At 41.3% G+C, this 24,477-nt stretch overlaps 2 protein-coding genes across 2 annotated transcripts in view; one reads left to right on the plus strand and one right to left on the minus strand.

Annotated features, from left to right (window-relative positions):
* Window positions 1–805: 805 nt before the first annotated feature.
* LOC127649116 (nucleolar protein 9) lies at window positions 806–13,033 on the minus strand. Its single transcript, XM_052134069.1, is given in 13 exon segments — window positions 806–1,304; window positions 2,744–2,849; window positions 2,932–3,015; window positions 3,017–3,142; window positions 3,231–3,350; window positions 3,669–3,809; window positions 5,713–5,905; window positions 6,016–6,157; window positions 6,245–6,352; window positions 7,388–7,597; window positions 10,475–10,711; window positions 11,574–11,782; window positions 12,986–13,033. Coding segments are annotated over 12 exon segments (1,815 nt in total). The 5' UTR covers window positions 11,767–11,782; window positions 12,986–13,033; the 3' UTR covers window positions 806–1,149.
* Window positions 13,034–15,413: 2,380 nt separating this feature from the next.
* LOC127649136 (vesicle-associated membrane protein-associated protein A-like) overlaps window positions 15,414–24,477 on the plus strand; it is a 10,000-nt gene continuing 936 nt past the window's right edge. Inside the window, exons 1-6 of the mRNA XM_052134100.1 lie at window positions 15,414–15,626; window positions 19,305–19,457; window positions 19,650–19,753; window positions 20,605–20,685; window positions 21,011–21,193; window positions 23,115–24,477. The exon at window positions 23,115–24,477 is cut by the window's right edge and continues 936 nt beyond it. Of these exons, the coding sequence (XP_051990060.1) occupies window positions 15,569–15,626; window positions 19,305–19,457; window positions 19,650–19,753; window positions 20,605–20,685; window positions 21,011–21,193; window positions 23,115–23,276 (741 nt within the window). The 5' untranslated portion in view covers window positions 15,414–15,568 and the 3' untranslated portion in view covers window positions 23,277–24,477. The remainder of the gene's footprint in view (window positions 15,627–19,304; window positions 19,458–19,649; window positions 19,754–20,604; window positions 20,686–21,010; window positions 21,194–23,114) is intronic.

The following is a 24,477-nucleotide window of genomic DNA, read 5'->3' on the forward strand; positions in this document are numbered from 1 at the left end:
CGGGTCAAAGCTGTTCGCGAGCAGCCAATGAAGACCAGAGGCGGGATTTTTGTTACCAAATGACGTAGGTTAGTACAGGAAGTCTGGAATTACTAATGACTCGTTTCAGGTGTTCAGAATCAGTTCTTTCATTTGGGAGTCAATAACTCCATTTGTCCTGCACTTTGATTTATGACTTTTTTTACATTCACAAACAGCGATATAACACCACATGAAAGGTGATATTTGAAAAACCATAATAGCGGCTCTTTAGGAGAATTTTTTATAGGTGCTTTTGTAATGGTGAGTTCACATACAATGCGAATCATTTATTTTAACTGATTCATTTACGTGAACTATCTGAAAGAACCGATTCACTAAAATGAATCAGAGTTCCCAATGTTAAATATAAGAGAATCGTTTATTTTAACTGATTCATTTACATGAACTGTCTGAAAGAACCGATTCACTAAAATGAATCAGAGTTCCCAATGTTAAATATAAGAGAATCGTTTATTTTAACTGATTCATTTTCATGAACTATCTGAAAGAACCGATTCACTAAAATGAATCAGAGTTCCCAATTTTAAATATAAGAGAATTGTTTATTTGAACTCTCCAAACGAATCGATTCACTAAAATGAATCGGAGTTCCCAATGTTAAATATAAGAGAATCGTTTATTTTAACTGATTCATTTACATTAAAAGCGGTGAAAATAACTGAACAACGGTCATCCTGCTGAAAAATGTGCAGTTATTAGCATGTGTAGTATTAGCGAACTGCACGCTACACCCCCTCACAGATCACAAACTAAAGCAGTGATATTCCCAGGCCCTTGTGTGGTTTTGACTGTATTAGGAGAATTGTGCAGCTGAATGTCACGTCGCCCCGTTGATCAGATTCGGCGGTGTTCTGGTCCTCCCCTCCGTCGCTCCCACACAGATAGAAGGTGATCACAGCTGCGCTCATATCTGCTCTGCTGAGTGTGACCTTCAGCCGGCGGGACAAACATCTGCCCTCATTCTTAACACACTTTAATGCACACTCTTAATGGCATGATAAACACTTAAGACACAATGATTTTACCGTGTTTTTATTCATAAAATTGTGTTTTAAGGGGAATTCAGGGAACATGAATATTTAGATGTTGACGGTGGATGGACTCATGTCACTCCAGAATATCACTGAACATCTTCCTCTTCTTCGATTCTCCCGTTTGGACTTCCTGCCAAGCGGCCCGTCGCTTCATGAATCGAGCAAGATCAAATTTGGCCCAAACGTGGCGTGCAAACTGATCGGACCGGAGCTGATTTTCACTGGGCACTGAGAGAGAAGACGGAATAAACTAGAATGAAGAGCAGTTCAGGTATGATTATGTCTGTTAGGTCATCTGGAACCAGACGAATATTTTATTACTCAACTGGAATCAAATTCCTTGACTGTGTTCACATGTGACTCTGAGAACAGAAAGACATTTGGACCATTTTATTTTTGTGTTATTGGTTTTATTTCACTTGTGATCCTGGTCAAAATTGACCGGCTAGAAATATTTAGTGTTCAGAAGCATCCAAATCTTTTAGATGAGCACATGTGTGGATATGCATTCACACACACAATAACAAACAAACACACACACACACACAATCACGCACACATAATAACAAACAGACACACACTAACACACACAATCACACACACGCAATAACAAACAGACACACACTAACACACACAGTCACACACACACAATAACAAACAAATACTCACAAACACGCACACCCACACACACAACAACACACACACGCACAAACACACACATACAATAACAAACAAACACTCACAAACACGCACACCCACACACACACACACACAACACACACACACACACACTAACACGCACAAACACACACACCCACACACACAACAACACACACACGCACAAACACACACACCCACACACACAACAACACACACACGCACAAACACACACACCCACACACACAACAACACACACACGCACAAACACACACATACAATAACAAACAAACACTCACAAACACGCACACCCACACACACACACACACACACACACACACACACACACACACTAACACGCACAAACACACAGACACACACACACACACACTAACACGCACAGACACACACACACACACACAATAACAAACAAACACACGCACACACACAATAACAAACACACTCACAAACACGCACAAACACAATAACAAACTCACACAGACAGACACACACAATAACAAATGCACACATAATAAACACACTCAAAAACACTCACACAATAACAAACACACACACACACAACAAACCAACACACACACAGAGACACACACACAATAATAAACACACACACACACAATAACACACACGCACGCAAAAACACATACACACAAACACACACACACACACACACACACACACACTCTCTCACACACACACACACACACACACACACACACAGATCTTCTCATCATATGTTGTCGTGTTTGGGCTCGTTTGAATCGGGATATTCTGCTGTAAGTTTTGATGTTATTGTTTGTGTGTTTCAGGAAGAATGTGACAGAAACACACTCCTGTTTATTATATTTGTGTGTGTGTGTGAATCTCACTGCAGTTTAATCTCTGAGTGAAACACAGTCGCTCGTTACAGACGATATTTAACAGGAATATCTCAACTTTAATGATTTTACCAACTCTGAATATAATGTGATAATAAATGTGAATAATCTCACCTAGTTTTTCTGCGATGCTTTGCCTCTGACTGATGGTGGCGCTGTTCCACACGGCCTCCAGGAGACGACTGCCACACCTGGAACAGGCCAACTGAACATACAGCTCCTGCGATGCAGAGGTCACATAAAACTCATCCACATGCCCGTCTTCAGATCGCTGAAGTGAGTATTTATTCTTTAGACTTTACCTCCATCTTCCTCATGATCTTTCCCCGTCCCTTATCGCTTGCCGACGTCACCAGCGCCTGCAGCGCGTGGCTGCCCATGCGATCGGGTCCCGAAGGTCAGGAGGTTGGCGGAGGTCAGTCCGTGCAGGCCGTTCATCAGTATGGATCGGTCTTTAAAGCCGGCCAGAGCTTGAACCAGCCGTGAACCGTGGTAACATATGGACAGAGAACGCTTTCAAGACGACAATGCACATATGAGGTAATGCATGGAATACAGTGTACTATTGCTATTACCCTTCTAAGTCATATACTGTGTGTACCTCTGTGACAGTGTCTCCCTCTGCTGTCTCTGTGTTGTAGTACACTTCATACGCCAGTAAAGACAGGAAGAGAGGCAGACAGGAGACGTGTCGTGATGCCGGCTCACTGCAGTGAAACGCCTGATGAGAGCATCAACATCTCAGTTAATGTGCCGATTCGACAGATAAACACAAAGTGCACGAAACAGACATTCAGATCATTCAAGACAGAGCATATGGACGACTCTGACCATCCTAGTCCCTGTTCACTCTCATTAAATGGAAGAGAGCAGCGTGACCATTCCACTAAGCTTCTCCTTTTGTGTTCCACAGAAGTCAGTCATGTGGGTTTTTATTGACATGAGCGTGAGAGGTGAACTATTCTTTTACGGCAGTAGATGTTTACAGTTTATATCCAGTGCATGTAATAAGTCAAAATAAATGCTTATTTATTCAGACCTGAAGGAGGCGCTGTAGCATTTCACTCTGCCTCTCTTCCCAGCGCACACAGCTCTCTGCCAGCTGCACCACAACGCCCATGTGACCCGCGGCGAGGACAGCCTCAAAGCCCTCCATCAGCTCATCGAATATTTTTAAGAACTACACAGATGAAAATTAAACGGATCTCATGAAAACATGTCCAGGTCACATTTCACCTGAAAATCTAAACATAAAGACTAAAGAAATTAAAAATGTATTTGCAAAAAAAATTAATATAAACACTTCATTTTCATTAGGACTGAGACAAATAAATAAATTAATACATTATTTAAACTCGTCCCTCCTGTTCTTTAAATAAATGCATAAATCTGTGTTCCAGTGAGACACTTACAGTGGAAGTCAATGGGGTCAATCTGTGTTTCAGTGAGACACTTACAGTGGAAGTCAATGGGGTCAGTCTGTGTTCCAGTGAGTCACTTACAGTGAAAGTCAATGGGGTCAATCTGTGTTCCAGTGAAACACTTACAGTGGAAGTCAATGGGGTCAGTCTGTGTTCCAGTGAGACACTTACAGTGGAAGTCAATGGGGTCAATCTGTGTTCCAGTGAGACACTTACAGTGGAAGTCAATGGGGTCAGTCTGTGTTCCAGTGAGACACTTACAGTGGAAGTCAATGGGGTCAGTCTGTGTTCCAGTGAGTCACTTACAGTGAAAGTCAATGGGGTCAATCTGTGTTCCAGTGAAACACTTACAGTGGAAGTCAATGGGGTCAGTCTGTGTTTCAGTGAGACACTTACAGTGGAAGTCAATGGGGTCAATCTGTGTTCCAGTGAGACACTTACAGTGGAAGTCAATGGGGTCAATCTGTGTTCCAGTGAGACACTTACAGTGGAAGTCAATGGGGTCAATCTGTGTTCCAGTGAGACACTTACAGTGGAAGTCAATGGGGTCAATCTGTGTTCCAGTGAGACACTTACAGTGGAAGTCAATGGGGTCAATCTGTGTTCCAGTGAGACACTTACAGTGGAAGTCAATGGGGTCAGTTTGTGTTCCAGTGAGTCACTTACAGTGAAAGTCAATGGGGTCAGTCTGTGTTCCAGTGAGACACTTACAGTGGAAGTCAATGGGGTCAATCTGTGTTCCAGTGAGACACTTACAGTGGAAGTCAATGGGGTCAGTTTGTGTTCCAGTGAGACACTTACAGTGGAAGTCAATGGGGTCAGTCTGTGTTCCAGTGAGACACTTACAGTGGAAGTCAATGGGGTCAGTCTGTGTTCCAGTGAGACACTTACAGTGGAAGTCAATGGGGTCAATCTGTGTTCCAGTGAGACACTTACAGTGGAAGTCAATGGGGTCAGTCTGTGTTCCAGTGAGACACTTACAGTGGAAGTCAATGGGGTCAATCTGTGTTCCAGTGAGACACTTACAGTGGAAGTCAATGGGGTCAGTCTGTGTTCCAGTGAGACACTTACAGTGGAAGTCAATGGGGTCAATCTGTGTTCCAGTGAGACACTTACAGTGGAAGTCAATGGGGTCAATCTGTGTTCCAGTGAGACACTTACAGTGGAAGTCAATGGGGTCAATCTGTGTTCCAGTGAGACACTTACAGTGGAAGTCAATGGGGTCAATCTGTGTTCCAGTGAGACACTTACAGTGGAAGTCAATGGGGTCAGTCTGTGTTCCAGTGAGACACTTACAGTGGAAGTCAATGGGGTCAGTCTGTGTTCCAGTGAGACACTTACAGTGAAAGTCAATGGGGTCAATCTGTGTTCCAGTGAGACACTTACAGTGGAAGTCAATGGGGTCAATCTGTGTTCCAGTGAGACACTTACAGTGGAAGTCAATGGGATCAGTCTGTGTTCCAGTGAGACACTTACAGTGGAAGTCAATGGGGTCAACCAAAATGATTGTCAATTGTTCCAGAGTGAAAACATTATTTTTAAATGCTGGTAACGGTTATAACTGGCTATAGCTTAATGTAACTTCTGTACATATAATTCAACCCCATTTGCACCAAAGGCACATTTAGCATTAGTTCCAAAGAGTGATTAAAGTTAATGTACCACTTTGAAGCTGGTTGAAGCTTCGATCAGCGTTTGGATGGTGTAGTTTGCGATGGGATGTAGTGCGAGTGACATGAGCTGTGTTCTCAGGTGCTTCCTGTAGACGTCGCGCAGCAGAGCTTCATGAGAGAACCTGAAGATGGTCTGAATGAGGTGACTACAGGACGGGTCTTTCAGAAACACCAGGAGAGGACTGAAGAAGAGACAACAGACAATAAATGATGTGGGTGAACTGTCACTTTAAGTAGTTTCAAATATTGGGATGTAATGTTTGTAGCTATATCGGCCTGTGATGTTGCTGACCTGACTCCAGAAGCTGCGCTAAGTGACGTCAGGTATCCCACAATGCTCTTGTTGAGTTTTTTGCACAATATGGGTCTCTTCCTGTGACACACTGCGAGCAGCGACTGAAGAACCGCGCTCCCGCTCGCATTCGTTGCACACACTGTGAAAAAACAGAACGAATGAAACGGATATAAAGTAGGAGAGAGAACTTACATTTCAATACCTGTTACATGATGTCACGACCTACCGTTGACGTTTTCCATCAGAGAGTCAGACAGATATTTCAACTCCCACCAGAATGATGTTGGGATCTCAAAGTCTGTGATGTCAGGTTGAGATCTTCTGTCTTTTTTGGCTGATAAAAGATCAAAATAAATCAGACGGTCTTGTAACAGGGTTTTAGCAGTCAATGTGTGTCTATTACAATAAGAGCGCTAGCGCTGTGGGATCATTCATATTATGGGCATGAGGTATTTGTATTTTCGTGCAAGTCTACGCACAAGTGGGATTTATAACATTACAAAAATCATTCTTCCTAGTGTTTGTACACACAAATGTACAATTGTGTGTGTGTGTGTGTGCGAGTGAGCGTGTGTGTGTGTGTGCGCGCGAGTGAGCGTGTGTGTGCGCGAGTGAGTGTGCGAGTGTGATTGTTTGTGCGCGCGCGAGTGAGTGTGTGCGCGAGTGTGTGTGCGCGCGAGTGTGTGATTGTTATTGTGTGTGTGAGTGAGTGTGTGTTATTGTGTGTGTGTTAGTGTGTGTGTGTGAGTGTGATTGTTATTGTGTGAGTGAGTGTGTGTTATTGTGTGTGAGTGAGTGTTATTGTGTGTGTGTGTGTGAGAGAGTGAGTGTGTGTTATTGTGTGTGTGTGAGTGAGTGTGTGTTGTTGTGTGCGTGTGAGTGAGTGTGTGTTGTTGTGTGCGTGTGAGTGAGTGTGTGTTGTTGTGTGCGTGTGAGTGAGTGTGTGTTATTGTGTGTGTGTGATTGTTATTGTGTGTGTGAGTGAGTGTGTGTGTGAGTGAGTGTGTGTTATTGTGTGTGTGTGAGTGAGTGTGTGTTATTGTGTGTGTGAGTGAGTGTGTGTTATTGTGTGTGTGTGTGTGTGAGTGAGTGTGTGTTATTGTGTGTGTGTGTGTGAGTGAGTGTGTGTTATTGTGTGTGTGATTGTTATTGTGTGTGAGAGTGAGTGTGTGTTATTGTGTGTGTGTGTGTGAGTGAGTGTGTGTTATTGTGTGTGTGATTGTTATTGTGTGTGAGAGTGAGTGTGTGTTATTGTGTGTGTGTGTGTGTGTGTGTGAGTGAGTGTGTGTTATTGTGTGTGTGAGTGAGTGTGTGTTATTGTGTGTGTGTGATTGTTATTGTGTGTGTGAGAGTGTGTGTGTGTGCTCACCTTGTTTAGCATCAGAGTGTTCTCGTGTCAAACAGCCTGCCAGCACATGTATGAGTGTTCTGAGCACATGAGAGCCGTACGGATCCTTTATGAACTCTACAATATTCTCTCTGATCACAGCACACAACCGCTGCACCTGAGCCTCCAATATCCCACAATCCTCCGATTCGGTCTCCGTGACATCTGGTTTCTCCTCCGAGGGGTTTTCTTCTGTTTAAACACAGATTCAAAGTAAACAAAAAAGTCCTCAAAATTCCTCCATGTTAATATTTGAAGGCTCGTCACATCTTTAAAGATTATTCTTCTGGACTGTTTTTAATGTAAGCTCTATGAATGTCATGTGATCACCATATACAGACAATCATTTCAACTTGTGCTTCAGTTCGTAAGAAACAAAGGAGATGTTTACAGTAGAGTAGGGCTGCATTTACAAAGTGTCTTTTTGCAATGAAAGTGTTTAGTGAAGCACTTAGAGCCCCATTTTAATAGCACAATGCTAATGCTTTAATTCATAAGTGCATAATTAATGGGCGTGAAGTGTTGCTATTTTCATGCAAGTGGGTTTGGAGAAATTGCGTGTGTGACGCGCTAATGGGAGGATCAAGTGCAATTTAATTCTGAGGTTCTTCTTCGGTTATTGCACCGTCTGCAACCATTATATAGTCCATTTCCTGTCAAGCACCAGCGATATAAACAAAGACATTAATAAGAAGTTGCCCGTGTAAATGGACTGTATGCAATGAATTAGAACAACTGAAAATTACATTCTGGGTATCTCAGCGAGTATTGACGCTGACTATCACCTTAGCAACCAAATTGTCCCGGTTGCTACGGAGGGTAGAGTCACATGGGGTAACCTAATTGTCCCGGTTGCTAGGGAGGGTAGAGTCACATGGGGTAACCTAATTGTCCCGGTTGCTAGGGAGGGTAGTCACACATGGGGTAACCTAATTGGCCCGGTTGCTAGGGAGGGTAGAGTCACATGGGGTAACCAAAATGTCCCGGTTGCTAGGGAGGGTAGTCACACATGGGGTAACCTAATTGGCCCGGTTGCTACGGAGGGTAGTCACATGGGGTAACCAAAATGTCCCGGTTGCTAGGGAGGGTAGTCACACATGGGGTAACCTAATTGGCCCGGTTGCTAGGGGGTAGAGTCACATGGGGTAATCTAATTGGCCCGGTTGCTAGGGAGGGTAGAGTCACATGGGGTAACCAAATTGTCCCGGTTGCTAGGGAGAGTAGAGTCACATGGGGTAACCTAATTGTCACGGTTGCTAGGGAGGGTAGAGTCACATGTGGTAACCAAATTGTCCCGGTTTCTAGGGAGGGTAGAGTCACATGGGGTAACCAAATTGTCCCGGTTGCTAGGGAGGGTAGAGTCACATGGGGTAACCAAATTGTCCCGTTTGCTAGGGAGGGTAGAGTCACATGGGGTAACCAAATTGGCCCGGTTGCTAGGGAGGGTAGAGTCACATGGGGTAACCAAATGGTCCCGGTTGCTAGGGAGGGTAGAGTCACATGGGGTAACCTAATTGTCCCGGTTGCTAGGGAGGGTAGAGTCACATGGGGTAACCAAATTGTCCCGGTTGCTAGGGAGGGTAGAGTCACATGGGGTAACCAATTTGGCCCGGTTGCTAGGGAGGGTAGAGTCACATGGGGTAACCAAAATGTCCCGGTTGCTAGGGAGGGTAGTCACACATGGGGTAACCTAATTGGCCCGGTTGCTAGGGAGGGTAGAGTCACATGGGGTAACCAAATTGGCCCGGTTGCTAGGGAGGGTAGAGTCACATGGGGTAACCAAATTGGCCCGGTTGCTAGGGAGGGTAGAGTCACATGGGGTAACCAAATGGTCCCGGTTGCTAGGGAGGGTAGAGTCACATGGGGTAACCTAATTGTCCCGGTTGCTAGGGAGGGTAGAGTCACATGGGGTAACCAAATTGGCCCGGTTGCTAGGGAGGGTAGAGTCACATGGGGTAACCAAAATGTCCTGGTTGCTAGGGAGGGTAGTCACACATGGGGTAACCTAATTGGCCCGGTTGCTAGGGAGGGTAGAGTCACATGGGGTAACCAAACTGGCCCGGTTGCTAGGGAGGTTAGAGTCACATGGGGTAACCAAATTGGCCCGGTTGCTAGGGAGGGTAGAGTCACATGGGGTAACCAAATGGTCCCGGTTGCTAGGGAGGGTAGAGTCACATGGGGTAACCTAATTGGCCCGGTTGCTAGGGAGGGTAGAGTCACATGGGGTAACCAAATTGGCCCGGTTGCTAGGGAGGGTAGAGTCACATGGGGTAACCAAATTGTCCCGGTTGCTAGCGAGGGTAGAGTCACATGGGGTAACCAAATTGTCCCGGTTGCTAGCGAGGGTAGAGTCACATGGGGTATCCAACTGGGCTAGTATTAACAGTGATTGTACATAACGCACGACACTTCCACCGGCCGATTTTGACAAATTGTATTAATTTATTGAAACATTAAAAAATGTTACCAAATATATTTCTAAATTGAAATGACACTCTATATAGTATAATAACATACAATAAAAATAAAGTGATAAAAATCCAAACATTTTACTTGGTGACTTAAAAATCACTCGACGACAACAGGTGGAAAAATACCAGTCAAAATTACATCAGTATAATAATTAATATAAACATAACAATACAAATCATAATAATAACAACTGAAAAAATAAACCATGACCTCTAGAAAGTTTAACACAGCGATTAAAGTTAAACCGAGTTAAGACGCGGTATTGAAACGTCTTCATGCAATGAACTATTTCTCAAGAAAACAGCGAATTTGCACCACCTCATTAACATATAATACACCCACACAGTAGCCTGCGCCCATGCCACCTGCCCGTAATACCCCATCCAAACATGTTACATGTGTTTACATGAGACGAGTGTGATAAAATCACTAACTTAAACTATTAGGTCAAATAAAAGTACTTTCGCTTGGCAAGTTTGACATTTCTACTTTCCCCCAAGACTCGCAACTGAAGGACAAGTTAACACATTACCTGTATTAAGATCATCAGTGATGTCATTCATATCCATCATGATCATTTGACACGTGACGTCTCACCTGTCCACCTGTGCGCTTGTCTCAGAGCGCTCTCGATCACATGACCTCCACACCGATTACACGCAGCACCTTTGAACTCCGACCCCGTCTCTCCGGCCAGTTCTGCGAGCACTTCTCCGACCTGGGCGGGACGAGCCAATGACAGGAGTCTCTCCAGAGCCAGGCTGCCAGTCATATCCATGGCAACGAGGTTTGCTTTGCCCTTCACCTCCAACAGCACGTTCTCCACAAACAGATCTGACATGCAAATTTATTAAAAATAAAATAAATCCAATATGTTCTTAAAATGAATAAAAAAGTTAGGAAAAAAGAAAATAAAGAAATAAAATTAAAAAGTAGTGTAACGCATTACATTCTAAACGCTTATATTTCTACAATATTATTTATGTAAAATACATTTCAATTGTGAATTAATTTCCATTATGAATAAGACGCTAAAATAATAAAATATAAATTATAACTTAAAAAATATATAAAACGTAAAAAACGTTTGTAAAAAATGTTTTAGAAAGTAACTAGTAATGTGTTTTTTCCTGATGAAGTAATCAATAAAGTAATCTGATTTCAATTTTATAGAAGTAATTAGTCAATAGTAGTGGATTTAAATTTATTTATTTAATTTAATTTACCCAACACTGGTCATATCACCCACAATTACTCTTCATATATAAATAAAACGCATTAAAGCGGATATTTCGAATAAGGTGTTTTACAGCACATGACCCAAAATCACAATTAAAGGTGTTGTGAGCGATTTCAGCCGTTGGATTAGCCACGCCCCCTCTTTCCAAAACCCCACCTCCAAAGAGACCAAATGAGCTTTATTGAGACACAACACGAGCAGAAACGGTTGTCAATAACAACAGCGCCCTCTACTGGCAACTGTTATGAACAACACGGCATAAAAATGGCATTAAGCCTCAATAATTCACTGCAGCTGCAACACTATGAGAACGAGCAAAATGATTGACAGGTCGAAAGCATCAGAGACCGCAGACACATCACAGAGTCTCGAGCTGTCACAGAGACAGCACACTCATTTCAGTAATATCTCTGAGGGTGTAGGAACATGTTTGAAATATGGGTTAAATCTGGTCACCTCTCTCTTCCTCCTCCGTGAATCCCTCCTTCAGTCTGTCACTCACGCGGCGGAAGTATCCCACTGTCATCGCGTCCAGACATTTTCTTTTCACGCCCTCATCACCGCTGGTTCCCAGAATGGGTCGTTTATTTGACGCCTTAGGTTCATCCCTAAAATACCTTTGACCTTTGGCCCCCATCTTCCCAACCATCGTGTGTTTCAGATACCTGAAAATATAAGTGTGTTGATTGGTTGAGGAATTATTCAAGTGGAAGTAAACAAGCTCTGGTCTGCCTTATAAATGCCTACAGTGATGGTTTAAGATTATTAAGGTATCTATTGATGTACCACAGTATTTACATGGAGTACTACTATAGTGTATGACCACAATGTATTGACGTGATACATTGCAAAACATGTTAACATGAGAAATTATCATAACACTGTATTTACATGGTACTACAAGATACTTCAAATATTAGTCCATTGATCTACCGTGGCATTCGTCTACTAACCGCTAACACCATGGTACCTCAAATAATATAAGTGCTACTACTATGGTACACATCTAGAATATGGAATAACCGCGGTACTGAAAATAATATTCATATTAACCCTTGTGCGTCAATTTAAAAAGTTACTCAAAAGGACATTAGAGGACAAAAATGTCTGTCAAAAAACAGCCATAAAAATATTATATATTAATATTATCTTCCAACATCAGTCCTGATCATAACAACCAAATATTCATTCAGTTTAAGAATGTTCACCCTTTAAATGCCAGTTTGTTTATATCATGCCACTGTTGTTTTACACACACACATTTCTCAATACACACATGCAAAACACACTCTGACATCCATACCAATACACACACACACACACACACACACACACACGTATCTGCATCATGTATTCAGTTGTCCTGCAGGTCTCTATAATACAGTAAACAGAGAATAGGGGAAAAGTTTGTATTTGCTCCACAGGATAAACATGAGGAAAATGGTGTCATCTGGTGGAAAATATTAAAACATTTAAATATTGAAGCCAGGACTCCAGAATTAAAGTATAATATCATAGAATTCATGATTTTATGCTTCAATGGCACCGGGATCATATATTGCCGTTTTAATGGTGTCATAGTAATACCGCAGTACTTTTTATATGTTCTTGTTAGTACCACAAATAATCTCTAACTTTTAATCACGATGTTGTGACTGTCAAGTAATCAATCAATTGATCAAATAAGACATGAAACCAAAGGAACAGAAGTTACGTTTTTTCTGCAGATGTAACGGAACATTTGAATGTGTAACTGGGAAATTAATTAAACATCTGTGAAAGTAAATCATCGGCTCAGTCGGTCTGTTACACTGTTAATCGTGAAATACAATGAATTAAAACATAAAATAATTGAATGTTAAACTCACCAGTGTGTTCCGGCTCACATGTGCAGTAGTAGCCGACGCCGAGTGATGACGTGTATCCGCGTCATCACTGTCAGAAACATTTGTAATTTTTAGTTTTTAAAGTAGTTTAATGAGTCACTGACAAAAAAAGGTTTCCCCGATGTGATACAACTTAGAAATATATATGAAAAATACGTCATCTTTAAGTTCATATTATTATTTTTTTAAATTGAAATACCTTTATAGCATTTACAATATATATATATATATATATATATATATATATATATATATATATATATATATATATATATATATATATATATATATATATATATATATATATTAATATTATTTTCCACTTTCACTGACTTAGATTTTTCAACCAACATCAGGATTTTAACCCTTTAAATGCCAGTTTGTTTACATAATGCCACTGTTGTTTTTCACTATTAATATTAAAGCAGCAAATATGAACATTAATAGGTATTTACTGTATATATTGTTTTTATGTCTGTGTAGATGAAGTCTTCTGGAAACTACACAGACATATTCTTTGAATATATGAACAAACCTGTGGGGGAATTTTTGGATCTTTAGTTTGAAATAATGAAGGTTAATTGTCCTTTTTTTGTCAACTATTTGTAGGATTGGGATTATTGTATATGTGGATTTATTATTGATGGATTGGTTTGATTTTTCTCAGAATAATAAAGATGTTTCTGGTGGTTTTTATTCTCACTTTGGAGCTGTTGAACTAGTTTTCACTCTGCTAATTTTTAGTTCTTCAGATGAAACTAAAATGCTTCAACCTGTATCTGAAGTTTAATGTCTATAATACCTATAATATAAATTAATTAAAGACGCATAAATATTCACACTTTGTTTCAGGCTGTGCTCAATATTGTGTTTCCGATAAACACAGCTAAATAAATTATTTATTATTAACCCTTTGATACAACAAAGCAATCAAAAGTTCCAACATTACAAATATAATTGATCATAGTGTCCAAAAACATCTCCAAACAAATAAAAGATAGTAATTGTACATAAGAACTAATTACACATGCAAACACAACAATGACTAAAGGTTTGCATAGCATGCAGACATGATTTTAGTCATGAGATTTCACAGAATGAGTTTCATTCTGTGTCATTTGAGTCATCATTGAGTCTGTGTCGTGTATTTGGCGCCATCTCCTGGTGGTCATATGTAACATTGTGCTTCATGTGGATTATCTAATGATCTATACATCTGATTATCTTGTGTGTGGACTCGATTGAAAGATAATCACAGACTCTAAATAATATATATGCTGGACACTTATTGACTCAGTTAAGAAATGTTTTTGTTGGCTCAATTTGTGTTGGTTTGGTCACTGGGGACCAGGCTGATCTGGTTTGATGGTTTTAGAGGGTCTTTGGGAACTTGTCAGCTGCTCATGCTGGAAGACCATCTTAAAACAGCTAAGACTGGCTATAATTACAGGCTTATTGAAATTATTTACCAATTTAGACCAAATTAATTGAGTTTAGACTTCAAAGACGGACGGATATGGACGGATATGGAAGATCAAAGTGTTATTTATTTCTTTGGCGTAATGTGTACAGACGTTATACCTAAAGATGAATTTATTGTAAAGACGACATCCATGATGTGTGCTGGAAAACTAAATGACAGCACTTCTTACATTTACACATTTTGCGGACACTTTTATCCAAAGGGACTTACAGTGCAATTATTACAGGGACAATCCCCCTGGAGCAACCTGGAGTTAAGTGTCTTACTCAAGGGACCAACAGTGGCATCTTGGTGGTGCTGGGGCTTGAACCCCTGACCATCTGATCAGTAACCCTGAACCTCAACCACTGAGCCACCACTCTTGAGATGACCTGTGGATTTAACATGCATTATTCATGAATTACACATGGTTATGTTGGGCATTTAGGTCACTCTTACATGATTAATTAATTTTATGCAAATTATCAAGTTTTCTAGCTCGCCATTGGCCAAAATATGGACGCCTGTACACAAAACTGTGACGTGTAAGCTGCGTTCACTCTGCCAGCTACTTTGTCGCTGCATGTCGCCAGTGCCTGGCGGTTAGGTCGCTTATGGTGTGTTTCTTTAAAATTAATATTATTATTAAAATATTAGGATCACGCGAGCACTTCCATCTTCTCTAGTATTGATTGTCGCTCCCGAAAGTCGCTCTTCATTTGCATAAAATTAAAAATGTCTCAACTTTGTCGCGTCGCTGGACACGCCCACATCCGGTCAGCAACGGTCGCCCTCGCTCGTGTTGCCGGAAGTCGCCAGCTATCATTGAAAATGAATGAGATGTGGTCGTTTTGTCGCTGGCAGTGTGAACGCAGCTTAAACGTTATGACCTTACGAGTAAATACATATTTGATCAAACGGCCTGCCATAGAGGAAACCCCAAATGAGTGGGAACGCGAACAGCGCGCGTTCATGTGGGCACGCGCTGAGCAGCGTGCGCGCTACCGCGTCGCGTTCAGTGACTCAGTGGAAGTGTTTCGTATCGACCGCGCTGCTCTCAGCTGCCACCCGGAACCGAGTGTCTTCTCCCCGGCCGAACAAACATGTCCAAACTGGAGCAAATCCTCGTCCTAGATCCTCCGTGTGACCTGAAGTTCAAAGGTAAGAGGGTTGCAATGACACTCAACAGGGTTTGGTGGAATATGACCGGGGTTTGTGTCGTGATTTTGGTATAGACGCGTCATTATTATGCGGGAAGGCGGCGCGCCAGATCCCCGCGCTCGAGTGACGGACGGGCGGGCGCTCCTGCTCGCTACTCCCGCTCAGCACACCGCTCTCGTTCAAGTAGGCCCCTGGATGACAACTGGTTGGCACCGGTGTTGGCACCGTCAGGTTATTTGAGGTGGGCAGAACAGAAATGCAGGTGCCCAGTAGATGCATTTTACAGCCAAAATGACCCTTACAAAAAGTACTTTGGTATAGTGATGGAATCACCGTGCAAATTTTGCGATATGTACCATGTTCCTTATTGATTACCATGTGCATATATCACAGTATTAACATGATTTTCAGAGGTATTACCATGGTACTTGTTTAAGTAGCATGGTAAAAACATGGTACTTGTTGGTACTCATTTATGTGGTGCTTTAAATAAAAATGTTTTATAGTGTAATTTTGTTTACATTAGAGCCCTTATATAAAAGTACTGTGGTACAGTCATTGCATTAGCATGGTACTTCTACCCGCCCTTTACCTTAGTAATGAATTACATATCACATACCTTGATATTTACATAGAGCCTCAAAGCAGGGGCGTAGCAATCATTTAAAAAGTGGGGGTGGCAGAATGTTTCATGCAAGACAATATATATTTTTAGAGCCGTCAATCGATTAAAAATTTTAATCTAATGAATTACGTGATTGACCAGTGAACTTTAACCTTTGCGTTTACATATTTAGACATTTGCTGTATGTAGTGTTAAATTCGTTAACGAAAATTATGACGAAAAATGTACGTCAACGACCTTTTTTCCATGACTAAGGTGAGACGATAACGAGACGGCACCGACGTCATTAAACACTAACTGTGACTATATCATCATGCGATATTACTGACGAAAAATGACGAGACTAAAATGTAAATGTAAATAAAATCACTATTTATTTCTGTCGGGGGGGAAGAGGAGACAAAATATTATAGTCTATAGTTTTTTTTTTTTCTGAATTACTTATATATATTAGACGTGAAACGTGCCGAATGGGCCGCGATAAGCACAAATGAGCCGCTGCGTTAAGCAGAACGTGGACCACAAAACGGCTCCGCGATAAAATAATGACCACTACAGTTGGACTCGGGAGAAAGAGACGATTATATGAAGGCTAACTACAAATAAATTGAGGTCGGTTAACGTCTTGGTGGTAATGTTTGGTTGTTGTTGTTGTTTTAAAGTTATATTAAGACAACTAGTGACAACTATATTCGACAACTTAATACGCTATATTAAGACAAGGTGGCGTTACATTATATAGGCGGTGTTTTATAGCTAAACTGGACTCATGAAGCTAATAGGCTAGCACATTGTTGTGAAGTAGCTGAAAATGAGCGGGAAAGGTAGCTTTGTTTATTTGTCCCTCACATTACATCAAAATTAATTTGAATAAGTTATAAAAGCTAATTGCCTATAAAAACACCTCAGAAAGGTGTCTGCAGTAGTGTTGTCACGGTACCAACATTTCAGTAGTCAGTACCAATACAGTGAAATTTCACGGTACTCGATACCATTTTCGGTACCTAAGCAACACTCTTTTAATAACAAAGTTAAAACATCAGCAGCAGAACTAAGAACAGAAATATGCCATTGAGCAACACTTTAATTTAAATATATTATTTTTTAATTATATCAAAACTGAACAATGTATGCTTAAAGTATTTTTGAACACTTATATAAGATTTGCTTCAACTTTTGCAACTTTTAATTAAAGTTTTTACCAAGTACTAAAAAACAACCTAAATAAACAAACATACAATAGAATTAATAAAAAATCATTTCCAAACTAATGTGCAAAGTGCTCTCTTATTAAAAAAGCTGCATATTTTCTTCATGATAAGAAATGCACAGTGACACATATATATATATATATATATATATATATATATATATATATATTAGATATTCTGATGAAATAAGTTCTAATCGAGCTGCATTAAGCGTGTGCGCTCGAGGGATGAGCGTCCCGTGACAGAGTCTCTCTCAGCCGGTGCAGTTTCAGTCTCTCCCCCTGAGATCGGGACATTCACACGACTCATAGAAGAGACGCGACCACACAGAGAAATGCCGTTTCTGAGTTTATAGTTATTAACATGACCTGCTTCTGTATTATTTCAACTTTAATAAAGATATAACACATTAAATATAACTGCATTTAAGATGTTACGTCGGGATGTTTCCTTTAAAGAGCTCCGCCTCCACTTATTCCACAACGGTACATGCTTCTGAATGTACTTTAATCATTCCCTGATACTTTGGGATCTACATCAAATAAACGGTGAAAGTTTGGAGTGCATCTGTGATCGGTGTAATTCTGAACTGCTGCTCTCACGCGTCACCGTTACAGTTTATTGTAATTTCATGCTACGTTAAATGAGATCAAACGACTATTCGACAATGAACATTTTTCTCGTCAGTTTTGTATTTTCGACGTTGTCGATAATGTCGACTAAACGTTTCAGCCCTAATGTAAAAGATAATATGCTTTTAAATTCGCCTGCTTTAGTTGCTTGAATAAATCTGTGTGTCTGTCTTTCAGGTGCTTTATTAAGTTTGATGTGTTTCCTCCTTTCATCAGAAAATTGCGACAGCAGCATTTACAAACAGGTTTTTGCTGATCTATGATGTTTCCACTTTTTATTTCGACACGATTCAGTCCAGACTCCGCAGCTAATTTACTTGTCGTCATCTTTTGCTTGTTGTGAGTGTTCAAAATTTCCCGACTCTGATTGGGAACCAGGTAGACCCGGTACCTTCAGAAATTCTGTTATCTTAAATAATTGTTTGTTTGAGTACCGACTTCGTACCGGAGTACCGGTATTTTAACTATATTCGACAAGTTAATACGGTATTTTAAGACAAGGCGGTGGCGTTACATTATTTGTGTTTTATAGCTAAATCACACTCATGAAGCTAATAGGCTAGCACATTGTTGTGAAGTAGCTGAAAATGAGCGGGAAACGTAAGATTGAGTATAGACCAATGACTTTGGTTTTATTGAAAGTGTATTCTATGCTTGTGCCTCAAAGTACTTCAGAGAATACCGTGGTACATGCCCATAAAACATGAGACTACTATAATACCTTTTGTTAGTTGCTACTCCAGTGCATGTATACTAAACACATGCCCGACCTTGTTTTCTCAGCCAAATACATAAGTGCCCAAATAAATGAGGGTTTCATGGTTGTGCAATTATATTTGGAAGTTTTTCCCCCTCTAACGTTACCGTTTTACTCCACCGATGGTAGGTTTGGGGTACTCCCGTTTATTAAATATGCATGTCAACTCCTGACGCTAATTAGCTTTTTGTAAGTCATCATTAGCCTTTTAGGGGTTCACTTACTTTTTCCGCAGCATTGTGTTTGTCTATACTTGTGACTTTGATGAAGATGAGATCGCATGTTATGAGCAATTAATGCAGAAAACCAGCTGATCCCGAAGGGGTCACATACTTTTTCTTGCCACTGTATTTTCAACAAGAAGGCCTGTTGAATTTCCTTACAATATTTGTAGAGTGGCATTGAAACCATTGAACATTCAGGTTTGATATTTGCTGGTAATCCTCTTCTCAGGTCCGTTCACAGATGTGGTCGCCGCTAACCTGAAGTTAAAGAACCCGTCAGACAGGAAAGTGTGTTTCAAAGTGAAGACCACAGCGCCACGCAGATACTGCGTCCGACCAAACAGCGGCATCATCGACCCCGGGGCCACAGTCATTATCTCAGGTTAAAAGAGCTTTAAAGAAGAATGAACTGAATTAAATGTCCCTTGTTTGTTTCCATTTTAATTCATATGATCTATAGTGATATCAAGACAATGTTTTAGTTGTACGTGATTATGAACATCGGATCTGTATCTATAGTGATATGTTTGTATCTGCTGTTTTTAAATTGTATTAATATGAGTTTTTGTCACAGTTATGCTGCAGCCATTTGAGTATGATCCCAATGAGAAAAGTAAACACAAGTTCATGGTACAGACGATCTTCGCACCTGCAGCCATCACAGACACAGAACACATGGTAACGGTCTTCACATGAGCAACATGTTGCTTTCTTTAAAGCCTCTGTCAAGTGTTTACGTGCTGTAACTGCACATTCATACTCAAACCAGCAGATGGCAGCAAACACACTGTTTAAGTGTGTGTGTGTCTGTGTGTGTGTGTGTGTGTGTGAGTGTGTGAGTGTCTGAGTGTGTGAGTGTCTGAGTGTGTGAGTGTCTGAGTGTGTGAGTGTCTGTGTGAGTGAGTGTCTGATTGTGTGTCTGTGTGAGTGTGTTTGTGTGAGTGTCTGTGAGTGTGTGCGCGTGCATGCATGCATGTGTGTGAGTGTGTGTGTGTGTGTGTGTGTGTGTTTCTGTGTGTGTGTGTGTGTGTGTGTGTGTGTCTGTGTGTGTGTGAGTGTCTGAGTGTGTGAGTGTCTGAGTGTGTGAGTGTCTGAGTGTCTGTGTGAGTGAGTGTCTGATTGTGTGTCTGTGTGAGTGTGTTTGTGTGAGTGTCTGTGAGTGTGCGCGCGTGCATGCATGCATGTGTGTGAGTGTGTGTGTGTGTGTGTGTGTGTTTCTGTGTGAGTGTGTGTCTGAGTGTGTGTCTGAGTGTGTGTCTGAGTGTGTGTCTGAGTGTGTGTCTGAGTGTGTGTGTGTGTCTGAGTGTGTGAGTGTCTGTGTGTGAGTGTCTGAGTGTGTGTCTGAGTGTGTGTCTGAGTGTGTGTCTGAGTGTGTGTCTGTGTGAGTGTGTTTGTGTGAGTGTCTGTGAGTGTGTGCGCGTGCATGCATGTGTGTGAGTGTGTGTGTTTGTGTGTTTCTGTGTGCATGTGTGTTGTGCAGCTGTTAGTGGTTGTGTTTGATGAATCACATGTTTTCTTCATGTCTGCAGTGGAAAGACGTGAGACCAGATGAGCTCATGGATTCAAAACTCAGATGTGTGTTTGAGCTGCCGAATGAAAGTGATAAAGTGGTAAGTGCAAGTTTGAAGAATGCCTGAAATACACTCCAGCCTGTTGTGTGATGGTGTTTGAACAGCAGTGAAGAAGTGTTTTGCTAAACTTTACGTTTACTTAGACAGATATTACAATAAATATTTCATATTCACAAGTCAAGAGGTAAACAACAACACTTAATGAACACTTTTGTGGTGTGCTTCAAAAGTCTGTTGTATCATATTTAATACATGGTTTTGTTTCAATAAAATAATATACAACATTTGAATCAAGCACAAGTTGATAACAGAACGTTTGTTTTTGGGGTGAGATATTAAGGTACTCATGTCTGCATGTTTCTAGAACTATGTCGATGCTGCTACTAAAGCCGCGCCAGCGATCGGCTCTTCTAAAGTGGACAGTCTAGTGGCACCAAAACCCACGAGCGGCTCTCTGGACGACTCCGAGATGAAGAAGGTTCTGGAAGAATGCAAACGACTGCAGATGGAGGTCGGCAAACTGAACGAGGAAAACCGCCATCTCAAGGTAATGCGAAAATTAAATGAATTATTAATACGTTTGTTAGCTGACAATTTTACCCAAAGTGGCTTAAACACGTTCACACACAACGCGAAGAAAACTTTCACCTCGCATTGTACGCACGTGTTTGAACGCTGGATTATAAATGTGTGTTTGTCGCGAGTAACGCGAACCCGTGAGTATTCCCGCTTCTCTTCCGGAAAAGGACAGGGGGAGGGGCTTCTACGACTTCATAGTTAAGTTCAACCAATAGCTGGAATCAAGTAGACGTGCATATTTTCACGCGCAACTTCCTCGCTCACTTTCCTCCAAGCGACGTCTTTTTTCGTCCGGTCTCTGTACATGTATGACGTTGTGTCGTCCAGATTTCTTCTGCTGCTATGTCAGTACGTCAGTGACATCCAGACAATCTCAATGCTGATAGGCTTTCGCGACAATGCATCATGCAGATATTTCGCTCGAGTTAAAAATATGAAAATGCACTCATACGCGAAAGAATACATTTTGCATGTTCGAGTCGCGCCATTCGCGCCGCCCACGATAAATTCGCATCGACTTTGTATGTAATCGCGCCGCGCGAAACGCTCACTTCACATTGTATTGAACGCACCATTGCTGTCAGTCATTTACATGCACTTTAAAAGTTTCAGTTGGACTGAAAACAATAATTCGTCTTGTAAACACTTGTTTGTTTTAGTTTTCTCAGTGTTCGTTTTTATTTTAGTTATAGCTGCCTAAAGCGTTACCTCTATCTAGTCGCATGTTTATTTAAGGTGGATTGTAAATAATGTTTTATTATATACTGTGTATCTAAAATGAAAGTAATTTTTATGTGATTTTTGTTCGTTCGTTTATGAAACAGTATTTTAGTTTAGTTTGATTTTTCGAATCATGCAAGTTTTTGTTTTTATTTAAGTTAACGAAATGTAGTTTTCATTAACGATAATAGCACTGGATTGAAAGTCAACGTGAAATCAACTTTGAACTTTTTTTTAAATAAAATTGTGGACCGTGAATCTTTTATTATAAAAATTTACAAACTCTTCATACATACCAAACGAATTAACCCAGGAATTATAGATGATGCGTTACGAAGATTTTTGTGTGTGTGGGAGACTGTGTGTGTGTGTGTGTGTGTGTGTGTGTGTGCGCGCGTGACTGTATTTGTGTGTGCGCGTGACTGTGTGTGTGACTATTTGTGTGTGTGTGTGACTATTTGTGCGTGTGTGTGCGCGCGCGTGACTGTGTGTGTGCGCGCGTGACTGCGCGTATGTGTGTGTGTGACTGTTTGTGTGTGTGTGTGTGTGTGTGACTGTATTTGTGTATGTGTGTGTGTGTGTGTGTGTGTGTGTGTGCGTGACTGTATTTGTGTGTGCGCGTGACTGTGTGTGTGACTATTTGTGCGTGTGACTATTTGTGCGTGTGTGTGTGTGCGTGTGACTATTTGTGTGTGTGTGCGCGCGCGCGTGACTGTGTGTGCGCGCGTGACTGCGCGTATGTGTGTGTGTGACTGTTTGTGTGTGTGTGTGTGTGTGTGTTTGTGTGACTGTATTTGTGTGTTTGTGTGACTGTAGTTGTGTGTGTGTGTGTGTGTGTGACTGTATTTGTGTATATGTGTGTGTGTGTTTGTGTGACTGTATTTGTGTGTTTGTGTGACTGTATTTGTGTGTGTGTTTGACTGTTTGTGTGCACTCCTAGTGAGAGAAACTATGTGGTATTTATGCGATGCTTTACATTATAATTAATTGCATATCCGTTCTAGGGTTAAAATGTAAAAAGTGGGTCACACTTGACTTTACGGTGTAATTACACAAGAGTTTAAATCTATTGTGCAGAATTCCAGATCCCGTCTGGGCTGTTCATGACCCGTGCTTTCCCTCATCTGTATATTTCACTAATGACGTTTCGTTTGCTGTTCGTTTGTCAGGACGAAGGTTTGAGGCTGCGGAAGTCTCAACGCAGCGACTACAGAACGACTAACTCCAACTCTCTGATCGGACGCGAATCCACTGCCAGCTCACTTCCCTCGCTCCTGGTCGTCATGGCAGCCATCTTCATCGGCTTCTTCCTCGGAAAGTTCATCCTGTAGGTGGCGACGTCGGGCGGTTGCGTTTTGCCTGACGGACGATTCTGGAGCGAGCGAACGATCATATGGCCTGACGAAAGAGTCTTTCTGTTGACGTGTCCTTATCACGAACCATCATCCCACGGGCCCCGTCCCATAGGGGCCGTCACCGCGAGACTGACGGACGATCTCTCTTTCGGGTTCATTTCCTGTTGTCTTTTTCCAGATGGATGCGAGAATCGATGAACTGCTTTATTTGGAGGTTTCGAAGACACGTGGCGATCATGATGATGTAGATGATCATCTCAAAGACGAGTTTAAACACTAACGTAACAACAGCAATTCGTCCCCGTCCTCCACAAACTCCATTTTGGTTTATTAAAAACTCAACGGAAGCGTCTGTAAATGGCATTCCTTGCATCCAAACAAGAAAACAGCACAACACGGACATTTCAACCCGTTCTGGACGGCCTTTAAAACTGCGGGACATTTCGGCCCTTCACGGTTAGTTTTGTGGTGATGTCATCAGTTGGACTTGCGACACAGGTGACCGCTTCCTAATGTACGTTTTGTTCTTTCTTCTGTTCCTAACTATATCGATGCAGACTGTTGTTATTATCATTTATTAATAATATGATTCATGTACTTTCACTCGGAACAGCATTAATCCACACACATGTGCACTGATGTCTTCACTTGACAACATTGAATAAATAAACTTTTAAAAAAAACAACGTTTCTGTTTGTGTGATTTTTATTCCGTGATTTGCATCTTTCTGTATTTTCAGTATTTACTGTATCGACATTCCTGGAATATTCCGGTTTGGGTTCCAAACTGAAAACACTAAGAATTCACCGTAACTCCGTTGAAACGGTTCTGTAGGTTATTTCAGGATTGGGTGTTCGTTCTATTTTAGAATTTTGGGGGTTCAAGCCCGAATACGTAGAGAGCTGACACTTTGAGGGAAGGTAGTCCCCCGGAGTACTACAGTAACAACGTTTCGGTCCGATCGGCTATAGTGATCATGTTTAAGTTACGTTTGTTTACGCCTGTAACTCCTAAACCGTTTGTCGCACACTCAAGTTTCTTACATCGGTGTATTCGTTGGCTCAAGACGAACAAAACGTATATCTCCGATTTCTTTTGCATCGTGAACATTTTCGCGCTAATTTGCATAATTCAAAAAACCTACTTTTGCTAACTCCTCCTACGCCGTATGTCCGA

Source organism: Xyrauchen texanus, chromosome 9 (assembly GCF_025860055.1).
Source record: "Xyrauchen texanus isolate HMW12.3.18 chromosome 9, RBS_HiC_50CHRs, whole genome shotgun sequence".
Lineage (NCBI taxonomy): Eukaryota > Metazoa > Chordata > Actinopteri > Cypriniformes > Catostomidae > Xyrauchen > Xyrauchen texanus.